Below are 20,945 nucleotides of genomic sequence, written 5' to 3' on the forward strand. Positions count from 1 at the left end.
TTTCTCCTTATCACTCCCAAAAGTAGACCATAATTTTCCAGGCTTCAGCACAGAGGCACATGTATGAATGCATGTGATGAAGAAAAAGTCAAAAAAACGACGGAAAATTATATTAGGCCCAAGAAAATAGAAGGGTATTTCTGGAATTCAAAGCAAGAAGTTTCTGGGTTTAAGTTGATTTAGAAGGGAATGAGATCTGGTCCTGTCGCAATGTCATTATCCCAAAGATTTGTGATTGCGATTTCTGGGCTTCCACTTCCACCAATTGCGTTCCACCCTCTTTTATTAAAATGGAAAAAACATTATTAGATAACAGTTCTGTTGTTTTCGCGACAACTAAACATAATGAACGTAATTAATAGATAACTGTTTATGTCCTAACTTTCACGATAGATTATGTATACCGAGTTTTATTTATATTTTTCTTGAATTTAATACATTTCGGTCGAATTCTCTTAAAAATGTAAATTATGATGCAAAAGGAAACCAGAAAGGCCAGCCATCCCATCAGATTCTGGCATGTTAAACAACTCAAAAAACGTAACCCATTTGGGGGTACCTTTATCTTTTTCCTTTTTGAAGGTCACAGACAGGACCACCTATGAAAAATCTTTCCTGTTGAATTTCCCAACTTTGGAGTTTGGACTATCGGCGTCAATGGAGAGTAGTTCACAAAAGTATCACCCCAAAAAACAGAGAGAGAAAGTTGGAGGAGACAGAGAGTGGTGTGAGATGCAATATATAATAAGGAAGAAGACAGAGTGTAGAGAGAGACAGAGAGAGAGAGAGCCATTAGTTTATAACGTGGAGAGGAAGAAGGGAGACAAGAGCGTATCTCTGAAAATCCACAAAATTCGATTCAGTTTGCTTTAAAAAGCAAAGGCATAAAAAAAGTCGTCAAAACTAGTTTTACACTGCTGAAAAACCCATGAGAAAACTCAAGACTCAGATCAAGACGACCAAAAACTCGTACCCTCTACCATTCCACATTCACTGTTCAACTGTGTTTCCTAACCAAAGTCCAAAGCCAACGCCTTTCTATAACTGGACAGGTAAAGATGGAGTCTTTCAACAACCTCAGTTCCTCTTTTTTCTTTCTGGGTGTGCTGGTGTGTGCTTAGCTTTAGCTTAGCTGTGTGTGTTTCTCGGGTCAATCTCAGGCTTCCATTATTAAATGGAAGAGATACAGTGAACGTGCTCCTTCTTTGTCAGGACATGATTAGAGTTCCTTGTGTTTTTTATAATCCTAAAAAGCCTTTTTCTTCTTTGTTTAACATTCACAGCCTGAGACAGGCAATTTCCAGAGATAATTGACAGGACTTGCTTTGGATTTTGAGCTCTAGTTTTTTCCTTCCCCATCTTTTGAGAGCCATGCTTTGTCTCTGACAATTGAGAATTCTTCTTTTCGAGTTCTGGGTTTCTGTCTCTTTTAGGGGGTTTTCAGTGAAGTCTACATTCCACAGTAGGAGCTATTTGGTCATATTTTTGGTTGCTTCTGCTTTGGGGTGTTTGAATCACGCAAAACAATGCTGTAATGATAATTTACTTAAGAGTTTAGTACAACCTTTTTCCTTTTCTATGAGGAAAAATTTTCTGGAATTTAGCTACTTTGAGAAAGTTGGCTTGGCTCATTTTTGGGGTTCTGTTTTGGCTTAGGATGAGGTGGGTGAAGAGGAAACAAGAAGAAGAAGAAGAAGAAGAAGAAGCAAAGAGGTTGTTGAATTTGTGGTGATGGGTGGGAATTTGAAGACGCAGAGCCACCACTCTGTGGCTGTGAGGCTGAATGAGCAAATGGGGGCCAAAAAGGGCTTCACTTTTATTCAGGCCTACAGAGCTTGGTTCCCAAAGCTGTTGATGCTTTGGATTCTGGTGATGGCATATTTGAGCTTGTCAATCTACAATTACATGGATGCTGATAACAAAGTGAGAAGGGTGGAAGTGCTTAGTAGCATGTGTGATCAGAGAGCAAGAATGTTGCAAGATCAGTTCAATGTTAGTGTTAATCATGTGCATGCCCTGGCCATCCTTGTTTCAACATTTCATTACCTCAAGAACCCATCAGCAATTGATCAGGTATGTGCTTGAACTTTGATCATAGCTTGTTGGGGACTTTTTTTTTTTTTTTTTTTTTTTTCCGGTCAAGATTGTTGGGGATGTGTTTGTTTTGCTATCAAATTAGGGAAGGAAAGGGGAAAAATGAGTTACTGAGCAAATGTCAAAGTTCCCAATGATTTTTTTTTTTACTAATTTTGAGGATGCGAAGATGATTCAATGTGGCTCTATGGTTTCAGCTGTGCAATTTTTGATTGGGTTTCTGTATTTGCAAAAATGCAGGAAACTTTTGCAGAATACACAGCCAGAACTGCCTTCGAGAGGCCTCTATTAAGTGGGGTGGCCTATGCACAAAGAGTTGTTAATTCGGAGAGGGAAAGTTTCGAAAGGCAAAACGGCTGGACGATAAAGACGATGGAGAGGGAGCCCTCACCCATCCGAGATGAGTATGCACCTGTAATTTTCTCGCAGGAAACCGTCTCTTACATTGAGTCAATTGACATGATGTCTGGGGAGGTAATCATCTGGATGGTGTGAACATTACTTTGGTTTTTATTAGAACATGAGTTTGGTGTTTCATTTGACCTCTATGTTTTTCAATGCATGGTGCAGGAGGACAGAGAAAACATTTTAAGGGCTAGGGCTACTGGAAAAGCAGTTCTGACCAGTCCATTCAGGCTGCTCGGTTCACACCATCTTGGTGTTGTGCTGACTTTCCCTGTTTACAAATCCAAGCTCCCTCCAAACCCATCTGTGGAGGAGCGCATAAAAGCAGCTTCCGGGTAATTTAGCTCAGCACTTCCATTGCCATTGACATTGCAGCATGACTAGTATTTCGATGCCTGTTTCAAAATAAAATGCAATCAGAACTTTTGTGTTACCTAATATGCTGTAGTTTCACCCATTATGATGTTTTGTGGCCCAAGTAGAAAGAAGTATTTCCCTTCTCATTTTCAAGTTTTTGCACATATTATCTGGAAGCTGTAGATGTGTGTGTTTAAATTGTAATATGATTGAATGCAGGTACCTTGGTGGAGCCTTTGATGTTGAGTCCCTTGTAGAGAATTTACTTGGGCAACTTGCTGGGAATCAGGCCATTATGGTTTATGTATATGATGTCACAAAATCTTCTGATCCCCTAATCATGTATGGTCACCAATATCATCAAGATGGTGACATGTCTCTTCTGCATGAAAGTAAGCTTGATTTTGGGGATCCCTTCAGAAAGCATCAGATGATATGTAGGTAAGGGCGCCCATTCAGCTTATAATAGATGGAGAAGTTTTAGTGGTTTTGTCATGCTGATGCTTTATTATTTTTTATTCTGAGCAGATATCATCACAAGGCACCGACATCATGGACAGCAATTAACACTGCATTCTTATTCTTTGTGATTGGTTTATTAGTTGGGTATATCTTATATGGAGCTGCAATGCACATTGTCAAAGTCGAGGATGATTTCCGTGAAATGGAAGAATTAAAAGTTCGAGCAGAAGCTGCTGATGTTGCCAAGTCCCAGGTACTATTTTCAACATTTTCCAAAATGTACTTAATTTCCTATTGCCATGTATGTGATCCGTGATCTCTTTTGTTTTTATGCCAGTTTCTTGCTACTGTTTCCCATGAAATTCGAACACCTATGAATGGAATCCTTGGTATGTTGACGGATTTTCCTTTTTATACATCTTATTGTATCATGTTATCAATTTGCGAATACTTTCTTGTAAATGTTACAGTGACCATTCCCCATTATTGCAGGAATGCTTGCCTTGCTTCTAGATACAGCTTTAAGTGGAACCCAGAGGGATTATGCTCAAACTGCTCAGGCCTGTGGAAAGGCACTGATAGCATTAATAAATGAGGTGCTTGACCGGGCAAAAATTGAAGCTGGAAGGTTGGAGCTGGAACAAGTTCCATTTGGCATTCGATCTATACTAGATGATGTCCTTTCTTTATTTTCTGAAAAGTCCAGAAATATGGGTATAGAGGTAAGTTCTGATAACAACAGTAAGAGCAGCTCAGAGTTATTGCATTTTCAAGATTGCTTCATTTCTGTCATGGTCGCATTTTCTTAGTGTTCTTAAATTGTCAACCATGAACTGTTATATTACAACTAATTTCTCTTTCTTCATTTTTCAACTTTCGGTTCCTTCTTCTCAATGGGTGGTGGTGTTCACCCTTTGCAAATCGGTCTACTTTGATATATACCTTGGGATATGAAGCTTGCAGTATTTGTTTCCGATAAAGTTCCAGAAATTTTTATCGGTGATCCCGGGAGATTCAGACAAATCATTACAAATCTTGTGGGCAACTCTATTAAAGTAAGTGGAATTTTCATGTTTTACTTGCTAACTCAGATATGATATTCATTAGATCTTAATCAATTCTCCCCTGGAAAGTTCTGATTGGGGTTTACACTGGCTGAGCTAATTTCGACCATTACATTCATTGTTGTCTTGCCTGTCTAATTTTCATATTTGATATTCATTATAATAAGAATTGTTGCAGTTCACAGAACGAGGACATATATTTGTCAAAGTCCATCTAGCCGAGCCCTCGAAGGCCATGATTAATGGGAAATCAATGACTTACTTGAACGGAGGGTCAGATGAAGGTGTAAAAACATCTGTTGGTCGTCAGTTTAAGACGTTAAGTGGATGTGAAGCAGCTGATGATCAGAATAGTTGGGATACTTTTAAGCATCTAATTGCTAATGAAGAACATAGAACTGATGTTTCAAGTAATGTTGCAGCCAATAACGAGGCTTCTGAACATGTCACTTTGATGGTATCTGTGGAAGATACAGGAATTGGTATACCATTATGTGCCCAAGAACGAGTATTTATGCCCTTCATGCAGGCAGACAGTTCAACCTCTAGACATTATGGAGGCACTGGTATCGGCTTGAGCATCAGTAAGTGTCTAGTTGAGCTGATGGGTGGTCGGATAAACTTCATAAGTCGACCTCATGTTGGGAGCACATTTTCGTTCACGGCTAATTTTGGGAGGTGCAAAGAAAATGTAGTTAGTGACTTGAAAAAACCTAAGTTGGAAGATCTACCTTCTAACTTTAGAGGATTGAGATCGATACTAGTTGATGGAAAACTTGTGAGAGCTGCTGTAACAAAATACCACTTGAAGAGACTTGGAATCTTGGTAGAAGTTGTAAGTAGCATAAAGATGGCTGTTGCTTTTTGTGGAAGAAATGGTTCTGCGACATCTGGGTACGTTTACTCTTGCTAAATCTTTGAATGGTATTGTCATTAACTACAATAAAATACATATCAAACTAAGAAAAGATCTCTTAGAATTCTGAGAGGAAAGTTTTGTAAAGCCAAAAAAACATCTTTAATGCATATGGAGAACACTTGCATGCAATAGTTGGACATGGAACCTACCAAATATGTTGTTAGAAGACCTAAAAATAAGTTTGCATGTTCACTCTTGAAAAATGTACAAGTTGACTAATTGGGCTGAACTACTTTGTTCTATATGGCAGAAATATTGTCCCTCCAGATATAATTCTAGTAGAAAAGGATGCATGGATTTCTGGTGAAGAATGTGATCTCAACATACAGCAATTGGAATGGAAACAGAACGGGCATATATATAAGCTGCCTAAGATGATCCTTCTTGCAACCAATTTCGGTGAAGGTGAATTTGATAATGCAAAGGCAGCTGGTTTTACAGATACCGTGATTATGAAACCTTTGAGGGCTAGTATGGTAGCTGCATGTCTTCAACAGGTGCTTGGCATAGGGAAGAAGAGGCAACAGGGGAAGGAGCTGCCTAATGGATCTAATTTCCTTCAAAGCCTGCTCTCTGGTAAAAAAATCTTGGTGGTTGATGACAATAAGGTAAACAGAAGAGTTGCTGAAGGCGCATTAAAAAAGTTCAGAGCTGATGTAGTGTGTGCTGACAGTGGCAAAGCTGCATTGCATTTGCTTCAAATACCACACAACTTTGATGCTTGTTTCATGGATATTCAAATGCCTGAAATGGATGGGTATGTCTCCATTCCGAGTATAGTATTTAGATTGTTGAAAATTCCTTGTTTAAAATTTCTGAAAGTTTCTTTTGTTTGCAGTTTTGAGGCAACTCGTAGAATTCGGCAGATGGAGAGCAAGGCAAATGGGGAGATAAATGGTGGATTGGAAGGAGTTGCAAGAAAGGGTGAGTGGCATTTGCCAGTATTAGCTATGACGGCTGATGTTATCCATGCCACTTATGATGAGTGCCTAAAATGTGGTATGGATGGATATGTCTCAAAGCCATTTGAGGAAGAGAATCTGTATCAAGCCGTGGCGAAGTTCTTCAAATCTAAACCAGAGTCATAGTTCTCCTTTTGCTTCACAGAAGCTGCAAATTGCAAATCTGCCGGCCTCTTAGTTGTTCGAGCATCACCAGCAAGTTTTCAATATTGTGCTGGGGCCTGGCTTCCTGTAGAGTAGGGCATCAGTTGGTCCTAGAGTTTTGATAATTCTTAATGCCTTGAATTCAATACAGGTTGAGCAGTCGTTTCTAACCAACTTTATAACTTGATTAGTATCTACTATCCACTCAAATGTATTCTAGATAAACCTCCCATCCCACTTGTATGTATAGGATTAGAATTGAAGGAGCAAAATGTGTAAATCATATGTTTTTGCATACCCTTCTTGGAATCTTTCGTCTGAGGAAGAGTCTGGTTTCAATACCTTGATTTGTATCACTCTTGTAGAACAAATCTAATGTTCAAGAATGAAATATTTGTGAACAAGCTTAGATGAAGATATTGTACAACAAATTCAATGGAAACGCTAATAACTCATTAAACTTTTCTTTCATGAGATTCTAGTCTGAAACTTCAATTGGTAGAACTAACATATAGAAGTGAAAACTTGAAAGGTTCCAATTCCATAATTCCAGTATAGCATCTCAGAATTCTGAGTTAATCATCAAAACTAATTTGCTTAATTAATCCCAGAATAAATAAAAGAAGCAATTTACCAAAAACTACCTGGTTCACATATTAGGGAAGTTTTTAAGTTTCTATGCAGTCACCCTTTTTCTTTGGGATTTCCAAACTAATTGAGTGATGAGCATGCGTACAATACAGGAAATGAAGTATAATAGGTCGGGGCTGTCAGTTGTTACACCATCTATCAACATTCTCAGTAGTTTTCATTTCCGTCTCTATTGCCAATTGGAGGTTTTGGTCTGGGAGAGACTGTCATCACTAGGCGGCGAATGCTGTCACATAAACTCTTAGCATCCATGACTGAAGCAGCTCCGCCAGGGTAACAGCGACCAAAGCACTTGGCACAATGTGGGTAAGTAATCTCAATGAATGCTAGACAAAGTGAGAGAAAAAGTTCAGACTCTTTGTTTTCTCTCAGTAGTATCCCAGATGTTGCATTGTAAGTCATCAAATAGTCGGAAACAGCCTTCAATCCCTTGATCAACTCTTTAGAAAGCTCATGCTTCAAACTTAAGGGTGCACAGGGCCGGAGTTCATTCATCGCCGCAGACACTCCATTAACAAAAACAGCCAGAGGTGGATGATCCATGAGACAATACGGAGGTTCAATTACGTCGTCATCATCATCATCATCATTACCACCACCACCACCAAAACTACTATTTGCTATAGCTGGTAGTAGAACCCAACGATGTGAATCCAAAACCAACTGAAAACCTTCAACTGCTCTACTCACATTGTTTGAGAACATGTTGACAACCGCCTCTTCGAAAATTGGTGGTAGCATACCCCTGAAATCTAGCCCAATCACCCTACCAAGCACCATGCCGCAATACATGGATTCCTCTAGAATATTAGATAGCGACACTCCGTCGCTTATATTTGGAAGCAGAATTTTGAGAGTCTCAAGGTGTGAGGTTACTTGGTGCATAAGCCAACTATTGAGAAGACCACCATCATCTTCATCGTAATTTACCAACACACATTGATTAATAATATCAACTAGATGCTTTCTGTGACAACTAATCATCCCCTTGAGGTACTCGTAAGGGTTTCTCTCATCCAAATCCTCCAACATTCCTGTAAGCCATGCCTGCCTACATCTCAAAAACTGCAACCGCAGTTCATACTCAGTATACACTTCTGCTCTACGTAAATATCCAACAATCTGGAGGCAGTATTCAGCCTCGGGTTTCTCGAAATCCGAACGAAGTTTCTGAAGAAGCTGGGACACAAGAGATTGAGTGATCTTCCTGACCTGTTCAGCCAGATCTCTAACAACTGCCAATTTGGGGTGCATATTCGAAAGCTTGCGAACAAAGGCTTCTAACTCTAGAGCCTCATCATAGTTCTCATCCCAAACACATGTTTCCATTAGTTGAGGGATTTCAAGTAAGTGCTGTGTTTGATTCATCTTCTTCCTCTTCTCCAAAGTGTCAACAAACTCGGTGCATGCATTCGTTAACTCAGGGATCTTCTCCAACGTCAGAGATTTAAGATTCTTGTCAATGGAAGATAGTTCGTCTTGAACTGACAAAGAGGTATGCGCAGCGTGAACTAATGCTCGGTAATTACCAGCCATCAAGTCTTGGATTTGGCTCTGGATTCGGTCCCCGTGGAGCCGGAGAAGCTCCGGTTCCTTGTTAAGGCGAGCGAGGGGGAAGGAGAGGAGCTCAGAGGCGTAGGCGTGGTGTTGTTGAGGGAGGAGACTAGACGCTGGAGATGACTCCATCATGGGAGAATTACTTTTTGTTAGGGTTCGCACGTTCGGAGGGGCATCTGCTCGGATTAAATAATAACTAGCAGATTTATAATTTTTTTTTTAGAAAATAAAAAAGAATAGATAATGGAAGAAAACAATTATTGCAGAGAAAAGATAGTATATATAATTTTTTTTTTATAATTAAAATAAGGGATGAGGCGATATTAGCTTTTCGGAAGTAGACGATTTAGAGAATAAATCTCACCCTCAAAAGACCGCCACGTCAGCTATTTAATGGAATTTTTAGACGGAGAGTAACGGAATGGATCTATTGATCCAAAATTGAGAGTACATGGAGTAAACGTGCGAAATTAGAAGAACATGGACTAAAGTTTTTTTTGGGTAAAAATTCAGGGAGTAAACAGTATTTAACCCTTTAATTTATTCTGAAAGTTTTTTAATCTATTAGGGTTAAATTTGTAAAAAATTTCAATTTTGGCTAACAAAACCTCTTCTCTTAATAATAGTATAGATAATCAATTGCCTTAATGGATAATTATAGGCCATTTCGATTTGACCTCCAAAGGATTCCAATGCCTATAGGGAAGGGAAAGCCTTGCTCGATATGATTTCCAAGCATTCCTAGAGGCGTTAGGAACTTTGAGCCCAAATCCTTTAGAAGCAGGAGAGACTGTTGATGTTGACAGGGAAATGTATCAAAGTTTTCTGCGAGCTTGCAAGACAAATGATCTTTACCATAATTCACATTAGTCCGATAGCAAATATGGCAGATCTTTACCATAATTCGTTAGATTTAATATCAAGCTAATTACTCTAAAGATTTTCAATATTTAGAAAAGTCACAAATCGTCAATGAAAAAAAAAAATAGAGACAAAAATTGATCAACTCGCAAAGTATTGGGAGCCGTTTGATTATTTTAAGGTGCAGGAAACAACGCAAACAATAATAAATTTAACGACTCTCTCCTTCGAATCACTATAGAACTTTAAGTCAAAATTTGTTTCACTAAACCACCTAGTGTGATAAGATTGGTCGAGCGGCCTAGCATTTAATCACCATGTCTAGCGTTCGACTCCCAACTCCCATCAGTTTGTGGCCAACAAGTTTGTGAAGCTTTCGAGTTCGTGCGCCTGCTGCGGGGAGTTAGTCTGAGTTTGTTGGGATACCCTCGTGGACATCTGTCCGAATACTGATTGGGTGAGTGTTTTACTAACCGAGGTAACTTGTTATCTCACCCATGATGAAAATAATAATAAATAAAATAAAATTAAAAAAAAAGAGAAAAGAGAGATTGTTTTACACTTTTTGCTCCTTCCCCCATATGTCTTGCTAGATGAGAGGGCCCAAGGAAGGCCCAAATACATAGGAATTGGCCACCGTAAGTAACTCCTATTACTCTTCCTCCGCCGTGGTGGGAGGACCTGGCAGGCCATCGTTGCTAAGAACGGAAACCAAGGATGGTGGTGGGTCTGTTGAACCACCTTTGGCAGAGCCTTCTGGCCACCCACCAAGCCCAATCAATCTCAGTGGTAAGAATCCAAGCATCAAAATTTCTCACTCTCTCTGCTCTGTAAGCAATATTGTGTTCAATAGAGATATATATATATATATATAAGACATATATAATTGTGTTGGTGATAGTCTCTTCATTGTTTTCCAAACTGATTTCTCTACTTAGTGAGATGAAAGGGCCTAAAGTAACGAGCTTTACATTTGCCTCCCCAAGGCAAAATGAATATGCCATGCATCATCATCTTGTTTTTTTATAGGCGCAGTTTGAGATGTAAATTTAAATAGGATCCAGATTCAGGCTAAAATTCTGAACCCTTTGTTGCTTGGATCATCCAGGATATGCCCTATATGTCAAGATGGGTGACAAGAGTGACTAGAAAAGCGTAATCATTTCATTAGCAGCATATACTTTTGCTTCTTCATGTGTAAACGTAAAGCCATAGAGATGATAATATAATAATTGTAATTGACTTGTGAGTGATATCCAATGGTTTTCTATTTGGTCCATTTCTTATGTTAGCATCAACTGTTTAAAGACGGCCAATTCTTGTTGGCTCATATATTCTGATGAGAAGGAGGACAAGTTGTTTTGTAATGATTCGCGAATAGAATCTAGACCAAGCCTTGTTTGAACTCAACTTTGTTTAAGGTTTGTACCAGGCCTCCCTAATGTTTCAAACATTTTTTTTCCCTTCCCTTTCAGGGTAGATAAGCATATATAAAGCAAAGCGCCTGTTGCTGTTCATTGTTTGGTCAAATTTTCGAACTTCCCAAACTGCCGATGGTGTGGGTGAGGTGGCAGACAGCAAGGAGGGTTAGGAATGTAAAAGCAGAAAGAATGGTGAGGGGGAAGATCATGGAGAGAGCAAGAGAAGAGACGGGCGTCTGGCTTCTGCCAACACCAGAAGAGAACAAGGGAGAAAGCAAAAAAAACAGAAGGAAAGAAAAGAAGAAGAAGAGGGAGACGGGAAGAAATTTACTCTTGTTCAAGTCAGCACGGGTGCATGATGGTCGATTTGAACAGAAATCGAGTAAACTGATCATCCCTGGTACTCTACCATGGCTTCTAATTTATTTCATTTATTCTTTGTCAGTCTCTCAGCCTCTCCACTATCTGGGATCAGTTTATATCCATAAAAAATCAATCTCAGATAAAGCAGTATAAATCACCAGCCGTTTTGATGTTTACCTGTTGAAGAGCCAATCCAAGTATTCAGATTCCAGTATATTTCAGTTATAATTTCTTACTAATTAAGGTTGTTTCAACAAGTTCCCAGCTCTTGCTTATTTCAAATACCATCTACCATATCCGATTACTCATGTTTATTTCATTCTGTTTATTGGGTTGCTGAATTTCAAGTTTGCTATGATTCAGTCTATAAGATACAAGCAAGGATGTGGTTAATTTAGTATAGAATTGGAATTGTGTGTTGCATTAGTTTATAGTTGCGTTTGCTATTGACTTTGTGTAAATAACAGCAACATTTAGATTTATCCTTAAGCTTGAAGTGATTTTTGGCTCTCTGTATTGTTGTTTTTAACTTTTCCTTTGGTTATATCTCTATTTTGCTATTGGTGGCTGTTAACTCAATTTTTTTTATTTAATCCGGGTTTATTGTTGGACCATTAGGTGCCTTTTTTGTTTGCCTTTTTAATAATATGAATCAGCTTATGCATAAAAAGGGGATCTTTTGTTTTTGTTTATATTTTTGGTTTACAGCTTTTTGATTAATCATGTTTCTGACCTTCTTCTTAAACTTCCTGCAAATTAAACAGCCCTTTTTCCCTATCAGTTTTCATTTTGCTCTGTTGCAGTTATAATGCAATTCAAAGAAACGATAGTACAAAAAGCAAGTGGGTTCAAGAACGCGCCTCACGCGCGGAGACCAAAACAGAGAGTTCGATTCGAGCGCGTTCTCTCCCGGCCGAACGCCGGCGGGCCCCCTGCCGCTGCGTTCCGGTCCGGGAGGGGAGGAGGATGGAGGCTAGCGGCGAGGCTCTATGGCGGGGATCTGGCTCAGGGATGGAGGTTGGCAGCTTCTACTGGGATCGGGGCGGAGCTTCGTCTCTTCGTCGTTCGGGGGTGGGAGCTGGCACGGATTTCCGGCGTCGTGTTATCTGCCGGCGGGGCTTGATCTGCCAGATGCTGCAGGTGTCTGGGCCAAGGATGGTTTCTTGGCGGTGGTTGGGTCTCGGAGTAAGATCTCGGAGCTGGGTTTGGGGTTGGAGGGGGATCTGCAGGTGTGTTTCTGTGTTGTTTCTGGAGCAGTTGGAGTGGCTCTGGGACACAGACGGTCGGCGGCGAACCGTGGAGGCTCTGCGGCAACTGGGGGCTGGGGGACGGTCGCTGAGATCTCGATCTAGTCGGTTCTGGATCGGGTTTCGGGCACCAATCGGGTTGAAGAAAGGCCTGCACAGTGTCGTGGTGATGCGGCGGTGCAGGGTTGCTGCGCGGCAGCGACGTGCTACTTGGGGGCGATCTGGTGCCGGCGCTGGCAGATCGATGCTCGCTTGGTGGGCGTCTGCATTGGGCCTATGGGAGAGATGGTGGATGGGCCGGGCTTCGGCTGTTTGGTTTTGCTGCTGTTTTTTATTTCATGCTTATTTGTTTGTTCTTCTTTCAGTTGTTGCTTTGTCGGTAATAACCTCCAACCGTGTTCCGGTTGGAGGCAGTGGCCTGAGTGCCAGTGGCCTGTGTGCCAGTCTTTGCACCTTGTGTGCCTTCTCTGCTCTAGGTTGGCGGCGAGTTCCTTGCACTTGCAAATGGTCGCTGCCTCTTAGTAACAGAGGGAATTTAAGTGTCACCGGATGTAATGTCCGGTGGCATCATAATGGGAAAGCTGTGCATATGGTAGTTATGCTTTGCTGTAGCCGGGCTGCAGACCAAGTTATCTTTCCGTTGTGTCACCGCTGCGTTACTGCAGTTAAAGCAAATAGAGTCGCCAGTTGTGCGCTCTTTGCTAGTTGGTGCTTTGTTGAGTACAAGCATTTAGTAGAAAATCAGGATAGTATTTCAGGAGGTTCTACTTATTATAATCAGGGGTTTAGGCTCTATGTCCCCCCCCTTGTATTCGACAGTTTCTTTAATTAAGGCTATCAAGGCTTGAGGGCTGCCGCACCGCCCTTTTCTCAAAAAAAAAAATAATGCAATTCAAAGTGAAGATTTTAACCTACTTTATATTTGGTAACTTTTTATTTCTTCTGAAATTTCAGATTCTGATGCTGTAGAAGCTTTCACCTTTGTGTAGAATCAGCAACAAGATGGAGCTATTACGACAAAAGTAAGCTCTTGGTTAGATGATACCCACAATTGTGCATTCGACCAACTGCAAGTTATCAAAGTAAGCGACATTTCCGGCATGAAAGCTGAACTAGCACTCATCAGGTTTCTGCTTTTAAATTCAGTTGTGCTTGAGAAGATGATTGCTGATGATTGGTTTGATACCTTACTTGATGCAAAACCTTCTCTGTTACATAAAATTTTTTGACAATTTAATATTGGGATCTCTTCTATTGTCCAAAATCATGACCAGTTTTTTACTTTATGTTTTAGAAGGGTAGGTAGGATGCACAAGTGAACGCAGAAAAAAATGAAACCTTTGATGAGTTTTTGTTAAATTAGTTTATCTTCTATTTGCAGAAACAACAATGCAGACATTCAAGATTATGACATGAAAATCAGTTGGTAATATACTGTGTTAATTAGGGTACTGCTATTAGTTATCACGGAGAATTGAATTTTGCTTCCTCATCACCTATAATTTTAAAGCATCTATTTGAGCTGCTTAGTGTTATTTCTTTGTTATTGACAGGTGATGTCTTCTGTGGAGTTGGTCCAATAGCTATCTCTGCAGCATAGATTGTAGGACGAGTTTATGCTACTAAATATCTGCAAGGAAATAGTGGTCTCAACAAACTCGATAGGAAGATTAAGGTATGAAAGCAATTATTGCAGTAACATATAATCACAATGCTTTTTTCTATTTTTGATTTAGAGAGGAATCAGGGGAATTTAGAAGTAGAATACTACATAACCATTATTTATCTGGAAGAGAGATTATGTGAATATCAAAGCACAGCTAAAGTAAAACACCTTTAGCTGTATCAAGGTCAAAACTTAAAACACCTTTATCTAACCAAAATGGATTAAAGGCTAAATTAAAAACACACTATTAATTATGGTAGTGCTTTTGAATTGAATTATAAAGATGTTTTATTACACATTCCCATGAAATAGGTTCAGTTTATCATTTCCTCATGTTCTTGATAAATGATATTTAGCTCTCTACTGTTTCATTACAACGGCATCCAAGTGCTTCTACTCCTGCTGGATTGTAAATGAAAGAATATCTCCATTTGTAAATAAAAGATCAGTTTGTGTTTTCACTTCCATTTGTAATATCTTCTGTATATACAATAAAATCCATTTTCATTTACATGATTTGTTACAATATAAAATAATCATAATAAATCAAACATAACTTAATCGCCGCACACACGTGCAGGAAGGCTAGTAGTGCATAATGCATGAATTAGGCATTTCAAAGAGTTCCATTTGTAGCTTGAGTGGGTTCTGAATGGCAAAACTCAGGACCACAAATTAAGCATCTTAATGACACTTGTTTGAGCTGAGTAGGTTTAGGTTGCAGAAATTAAGATGCTTTTAACATACATAAGTGTATATGGAAGTATTGGCTGTATTGGCTGTTGAAAGGTTTCGTATCCTTGCTGCTTACTATGTTATTTCTCTTAGGCTTCTGTTTCGCTATCGTATTTCTTTCAGTTTGATAGGTTGATCCCTTTCTAGACAGCCTGATTTTTCTTTTGGTTAGTTGATAAGGTCAAATGTTTGTCTATAAACTTGTTTAGGTGTGTACTTGTATTGAAGTGTGTCTGATTATGTATCATCCGTATCTTATTCTGGATTTTCCCCCTATTATATATAGATGCAGATGGAGTGTCAGATAACCATGCACATCAGGAAAAGAGTTGGCAGCTCCTCGAGTCAACCTAGCGATGCAACTCTTTTTTAGAACCCGCTTCTCTACCTCTAATATATGCTGTTTGCAACACAAGTTCTAGTATACAATCCGAGTTATTGTCAAGTGATCTCTGCAAGATGACGTCAAATCTCTCATAAGCAATGGGGATGAGTTCCAGTTGGGAACAGTACCGAAAGTAGATGGATTTCACAACTTGGAAAGCATAGTGAGGAAAGAGGCAGCTAAAGCTAGAATGTATCAGAGTAAGGCAGATTGAGCTTGGAAAGGGGTAGAAGATTCAGGCAAACATGGTGAAAGTGGAGGAAGAGTAGGTGGAAAGTTTCCAAATAGTGTTTGCAAGGGTGAGAGAGGAAAAGTGACGGAAGAAACTAGAGGAGCTAAAAATATTAGAAGGTTCACATTGAGATGATTACAACATGAAGACTATGCAAACTGAGATTACTGGCTTGTTGGAGAAAATGGAAGATAGGTGGGATAGTGGCATCATTTCTATCAGGTATTCTTCTTTCTGCTGTGGTACGCTATATAACAATATTACATGATTATTGTACAATTTTGTCGTGCATTCTTACCCTAGAAAAAGCTGCAACACTATGCCTACCAAGCAGGAAACAACCAAATGCAAACCGACATTGATAGGAAATAGGATACAAGTTTATCAGATCTTTGTCAAAACAAGAAACCTATGAAATAGGATATCATAAGTATATCACATCTGTGTCAAAACAAAAGTAGTCATCTAGGAAATAGGATATCACAAGTTCATCAGATCTGTGTCTCAGAAATACATTGATAGGAACTAGGAATATATGGAATAGGAAATATATCTCTTCATAGGTGGTCAAGAGACTCAACTCATCCATCCATTCTCATGAGTCTGCTTGCACCTCCTGGGAAATTTTCTTTTAGTATCCTGACTGTAGAGCTGAACCAAGAATCTCCATTACAGTGGAGGGAATGCAAACTCTAATCTGTGAGAAAACCACATTGATAGGAAATAGGATGTCAGAAGTTTATCAGATGAATTCTATGCAATAGACTATAGCATATCTCCATTGCAGCCGAGGGTATAGAAACTCAGATCTGTGTGAAGACCCCACTTACAGGAAATAGGAAATCTAGGAGTTAGGTATTACAAGTTTATCAGATGAATTCTAGGGAATAGGCAACAGAATGTCTTCATAGGTGGTAAAGAGACCCAATTCATCCACCCATTCTCTTGAGTCCACTTGCACATTCTGGGATGTGGTCCTTTTATTAGCCCTATTGTAGAAATGACTTTGAAGGATCTCCATTGCAGAGGCATTAGGAGACGGCCAAGCCAGAAAACGGTCATCAATGGGATTGGAGAGAGGAGCAATCATGTCGTCATCTGACTCCATTTGGATGGTCTCCGATTTCCAATCCTTACCAAGGTCATCTTCTGAAGTCCACAACACTGTCTCAGTGATGAAACCAACCAATGCTAGTCGTCCCCCAAGGTTCAATAGTCGCCCACAAGACTCATCTGAGGGAATCTGAACTGATGTTGTAGAGAATATTTCTTTCTTGACATCAAATGACAGAATCAGTTTTGCAGAGAGATTCAGCCAGTGAATGCTGCCTATGTGCTGCACGCATAAATCTTCCTGCACACACACTTGGCTCTCCAAAACCAAAGGTTAGTTCTCCACCTTCAATTCTCTCCAGTTTCTTCCATTCACAGTCCATTGATCACTCTCCCTTACTGTTATTACCTTGAAAATGCAGTCCTGGTTGCCCGTCCAATTAAAAGCCAAAACCTTGTAGATCTCACTATGTGCGCTATAGCCTAGGCAGTATGTAGTAGAACTTATGTTGGAGTAGGATGCATGTCGAGGTTGAGTAGGGGGGATAACCAATGATGTTTTGCTTGCAGGATAATATAGTGATACGTGGTCTTGGTGCGCGTTCCATTTGAAGCTCCTGGAGAACAGAATCAAGCCCCTTGCTGATTGTCCCCTGTAGTGATCAGTGCAGGACTCCTCCTGATGGACCAACTCACCAGTGAAGTTCTGGGTCAAATCAAATGCGGTGAGATTAATAGCCCTGGTGGAGGCAGCTTCTGCCCTTATTGGCTCAATTGGCACAGAATAAAATGTCTGATTTGAGGCAGTCCATGTGCTGAAGAGTACTGAGTGTCTTCTACTACGACGCAATGTTTCATGTTCTGCTTGGAAGGAACGGGACCGAATTGAGTTAAAAAACCATTTACTTGCCATCTGAAAGACGAGGAGGGACTCCGATGAGCACTGATCATGACACGGTGCAATGCGTCGTGAGATAGAGGTGAAGCTATTAAAGCTTCTCGAGTTTCCTCCTCCCCTGCAGCTAGAACTTTTGAACTCTATGAAAGTAAGAACATAAAGAGAAGCAGTTAGTGCTATCAATCTCATTTTTGCTGGAATTTGGTCCAAAAATTATAAAGCCAGTTTACTTTTACACATTTGAATCATCTCATATGCTCATAAACCCTGGTTGTGACATAAAGAGAAGCAGTTAGTGCTATCAATCTCATTTTTGCTGGAATTTTGTCCAAAAATCATAAAGCCAGTTTAGTTTTACACATTTGAATCATCTCATAAACCCTGGTTGAGATGTTTGACAGGAAGCAATATATTCTCTTCAAACCATACAAGCACAAGACCATGCAAGGTTCTTTGCCTCTTTGGCATCACAAGATTTAGGAAAAAGCCTATCAATCTAATCATTGCGCAAATGTAAGGTGCACAATCAGTCTCAAGAACTAAATCATAAATTATATTCATGCTCGAAAAAAGTTCTGGGTCTTGTGTAATAGTTTATGCATGGTGGCCTCCAGGGTCCCTAGGCCATTAGAACAGCAATACCCAATTTGCATTTCAACAAAGAAACGATATTATAATCCCAGAAATTTGCCAGAAAGAGATCCTAAAAGTAGAGAAAAATACAAAAATCCATGACAAACTGTAAAACAATATGAGCAAATAATTACGAAATATTCTTTAGACTATCAGCAAAACAGAGGAGGGTCCGACCCGGATGGGAAGGAGCTGAGACGAATAGACGAAACTCAGGTCTCATACCATATTTGATGACAGATGGGTTACTTGAGCGTTCTTGACTTGGAATGGTCGGTTCTTGGAGTCTGGAACTGCGTTCTTGGCCGTCACAGTCGTCGGCGAGCGAGAGAACGAGTCGGACTTGGTTTCTTGACGGAGGGTTTAGGAGAGCAATGTAGAGCAGGGAGAAGATTCTTTCTATGGGTTTTGTGTGTTTTGGCGGAGAGAGTTTAGGAAAGCAATGTAGAGCAGAGAGAGGTTTCTTTCTATGGGTTTTGTGTGTTTTGGCGAGGGGTTTAGGACAGCAATGTAGAGCAGGGAGAGGTTTCTTTTTGTGGGTTTTGGCGGAGGGTTTAAGCTAGAAAGAGAGAGAGCAATGCAGTAAGGTGGGTCTCAGTCAGCTACTTAATTTGGAAATGACAAGGTGAGTTTGAAACCCAAACAGGCCGGGCGGTGAGATCATATATTCTCTCACTCTCTTGCTGGCTACTCTCTCGTGCTGGTCATGGTCGTCACACGTGCCTGATTCAAAACCCTCGGAACCCGCCTGCTTCTCACACTCTTCTCGTCTCTCTGGTAATATCGCTGGAGAGTTATGTGTAATGTGAGTACGGACGATGGAGCTACGACGGCCCAATTGTTCCAATTTCCTACTTGAAACAGGAAATGGAAACATTGATTTGATTATAATCAAGATCAAGCTACATTACTGACCCAAAAAAAGATCAAGCCTCGTTGCTGCAGGCCATGTGTTCATCAAGCGTCAAATAAAGAATGTGGAACCTCGCAGATTTAAATTAGAGTGGGATTTTCCTAAATAGGGAATGGAATGGTACAAAATTATGCAAACTTAATTCAATTTATCAAATAGAATCATTATGTAAATAATTGGAATGACAACAACGGCCGTTTCAACATTCATAACTTTATTATAGTGTATAAATCTATTAGTTTTCGAACTGCTTGGTGGATATATATCCACCCCCAGGTGGCGGAAGCACATGGTGGGCTATATGGGCTCAAGCCTAGACAACATTTAGCCCAAAAAACCCTTAAGTATATAGATATCTCTACCTCCAACCCATACCAGCCAAAAAAAAAAAAAAATTACATGTAGAAGTCCCGTATTCCCAGCTCCCAGAGTCCCAGTCCCGTACTCCCACAGCAGCTCCCAGCTCCCAGTCCCGTACTCTAGACCTCTAGTGTTCCGAACTTTCAATGGAGGTTATGGACTTATGGATTGAAACAAGGTATGAAGCTTTATCAATCTCCTCTGTTCTTCACTTCTTGCTGCTCTGTTTTTCCCAATGGGGTTTCTTGACTTTCCTCAAAGAAATCCCAGATCTCTTTCCTATGATTGTCGATTATGTTTGCTAGTTGCTACCACTGGTTGTGAGTTGGGGCTGTTGGGCTTTTGTGTATGAGTTGAGATTTGGGGGAGAGAGAGATAGAGAGAGAGACTGAGAGAGAGAGATTCCATGTTAGCTGAGGTTTGGCCGTCTGGTTGTGAGTTGGGGCTGTTGGGCTTTTGTATATGAGTTGAGATTTGGGGGAGAGAGAGAGACAGAGAGATTGAGAGACTGAGAGAGAGAGAGAGAGAGATTCCATGTTAGTTGAGGAATTGAGGATCTTGAATTCTTGATTCTTGATCATGGATTCATGGTCGGTGACGGTGTGTCGGTCACTGGGTGAAGGTCAGTCACTCAGAAAATATCAAAATATTATTATTGTGCCCTTCTAATTAGCCTAGACAGAAATTTCATCCTGATTCCGCCACTGTCCACCCCTAAAAACTAAAGACACTTACAGTTCCCTTAATAATTAGGAAACACGTAGCAAATATAGATAAATGATGTTCAACAAGAATAGTCACTGCATCTGCAATAGGGTACTCAAACAAGAAATTATAGCAATTTTTATATTTACTTCATGACCTTCTTCATTATCTCTTCCATCCCGTAGTGATTTCAAAATTGGAACCTTTCATTACTATACCACTACAAAGATCATGTATTCAAAAATGAACCAAATCGTGAGAATACGTTGCGGGATGAGAGAGAATGAAAGAAGGTTAGAAGGAGAATGTTTCTTGGACTGACAGCACCTCAAGGTTTATCTTAATCTTTTCCGTGGGTAAGCTAGCAATAGAATCGAAGGCGTGCCTAAACAAGTTAATTTGTTGATCCGTACAGCTGGGGCATACGTCGGTCACAGTCACCTACACACTTTTATTCTGTTTGCAAGTGTTTCGATCCAATTTGTATGCTACACTTAAGCAAGAACGTTAAAAATGCTATTAAACCAATTTGGAATCATTCATCGTAAAGCCCTCGTCAACATAATATTTCATGGAAAATATACACTTGAAAATAAACAATTACAAATGTAGGGCTCAAGACAGTCTCAACTTTAAGCCCAAAATTACAAAGGGAAAACCAATAGGGCCAAATGTTTGGCCCTAACTAAAAAACCAAGAAACCCAATCTAGGTTCGAGAATAATGGGCTTAATGGATTGGTGTTTGCCATATTGGCATATTGTTAATTTGTAATCACAAATCCAGATCCAACCAACATTAATAACCTTGTCTATTTAAGTGACATTTATTCCCATATAAAGCCAAATTAGTTATTAGC

The 20,945-nt window shown here is 39.9% G+C and overlaps 3 protein-coding genes across 14 annotated transcripts; 2 read left to right on the forward strand and 1 right to left on the reverse strand.

Moving 5' to 3' along the window:
• Window positions 1-686: 686 nt before the first annotated feature.
• On the forward strand, window positions 687-6,816 carry LOC112197904 (histidine kinase 4). Of its 3 annotated transcripts, none has more exons than XM_024338862.2 (12): window positions 687-1,052; window positions 1,657-2,073; window positions 2,335-2,568; window positions 2,665-2,834; window positions 3,076-3,297; window positions 3,385-3,571; window positions 3,656-3,707; window positions 3,811-4,040; window positions 4,275-4,373; window positions 4,561-5,276; window positions 5,552-6,058; window positions 6,140-6,389. In XM_024338862.2, the coding sequence occupies exons 2-12, from the start codon at window positions 1,732-1,734 to the stop codon at window positions 6,387-6,389; spliced, it is 3,009 nt and encodes a 1,002-aa protein (XP_024194630.1). In that variant the 5' UTR covers window positions 687-1,052; window positions 1,657-1,731. The 3 variants fall into 3 exon arrangements, with proteins under 3 accessions (XP_024194630.1, XP_024194632.1, XP_024194633.1); XM_024338864.2 differs by lacking the exon at window positions 687-1,052 and adding an exon at window positions 1,065-1,531; XM_024338865.2 differs by lacking the exon at window positions 687-1,052 and having other exon boundaries at window positions 1,732-2,073; window positions 6,140-6,816.
• Window positions 6,817-7,175: 359 nt separating this feature from the next.
• Window positions 7,176-8,744, reverse strand: LOC112199754 (conserved oligomeric Golgi complex subunit 8). The gene has a single exon (XM_024340726.2). It carries the CDS (start codon window positions 8,742-8,744, stop codon window positions 7,206-7,208), a length of 1,539 nt encoding a protein of 512 aa, XP_024196494.1. The 3' UTR covers window positions 7,176-7,205.
• A 1,307-nt stretch (window positions 8,745-10,051) lies between these two features.
• On the forward strand, window positions 10,052-17,724 carry LOC112199882. 10 transcript variants are annotated; one of them, XM_024340856.2, is made up of 8 exons: window positions 10,052-10,265; window positions 10,952-11,297; window positions 12,064-13,633; window positions 13,889-13,933; window positions 14,061-14,182; window positions 15,195-15,747; window positions 16,552-16,911; window positions 17,149-17,724. In XM_024340856.2, exon 3 carries the CDS (start codon window positions 12,227-12,229, stop codon window positions 13,337-13,339), a length of 1,113 nt encoding a protein of 370 aa, XP_024196624.2. In that variant the 5' UTR covers window positions 10,052-10,265; window positions 10,952-11,297; window positions 12,064-12,226; the 3' UTR covers window positions 13,340-13,633; window positions 13,889-13,933; window positions 14,061-14,182; window positions 15,195-15,747; window positions 16,552-16,911; window positions 17,149-17,724. The 10 variants fall into 10 exon arrangements, 7 of the variants coding, with proteins under 7 accessions (XP_024196624.2, XP_040374353.1, XP_040374354.1 ...); XR_002936086.2 differs by having other exon boundaries at window positions 10,061-10,265; window positions 13,462-13,633; XR_002936092.2 differs by having other exon boundaries at window positions 10,061-10,265; window positions 13,497-13,633.
• Window positions 17,725-20,945: the final 3,221 nt, after the last annotated feature.

The sequence above is a fragment of the Rosa chinensis genome, chromosome 4 (assembly GCF_002994745.2).
Source record: "Rosa chinensis cultivar Old Blush chromosome 4, RchiOBHm-V2, whole genome shotgun sequence".
Taxonomy (NCBI): Eukaryota; Viridiplantae; Streptophyta; class Magnoliopsida; order Rosales; family Rosaceae; genus Rosa; species Rosa chinensis.

What these genes read in the sequence shown, in the direction of transcription:
- LOC112197904 (XM_024338862.2), top strand. Translation starts at nt 1,732, where the DNA reads ATGGGTGGGAATTTGAAGACGCAGAGCCACCACTCTGTGGCTGTGAGG. An exon ending in CTGATGTTGCCAAGTCCCAG is followed by an intron (nt 3,572 to 3,655) that starts GTACTATTTTCA and finishes TTTTTATGCCAG; the next exon opens with TTTCTTGCTACTGTTTCCCA. An exon ending in TTGTGGGCAACTCTATTAAA is followed by an intron (nt 4,374 to 4,560) that starts GTAAGTGGAATT and finishes GAATTGTTGCAG; the next exon opens with TTCACAGAACGAGGACATAT.
- LOC112199754 (XM_024340726.2), bottom strand. Translation starts at nt 8,744, where the DNA reads ATGGAGTCATCTCCAGCGTCTAGTCTCCTCCCTCAACAACACCACGCC.
- LOC112199882 (XM_040518419.1), top strand. Translation starts at nt 12,227, where the DNA reads ATGGAGGCTAGCGGCGAGGCTCTATGGCGGGGATCTGGCTCAGGGATG.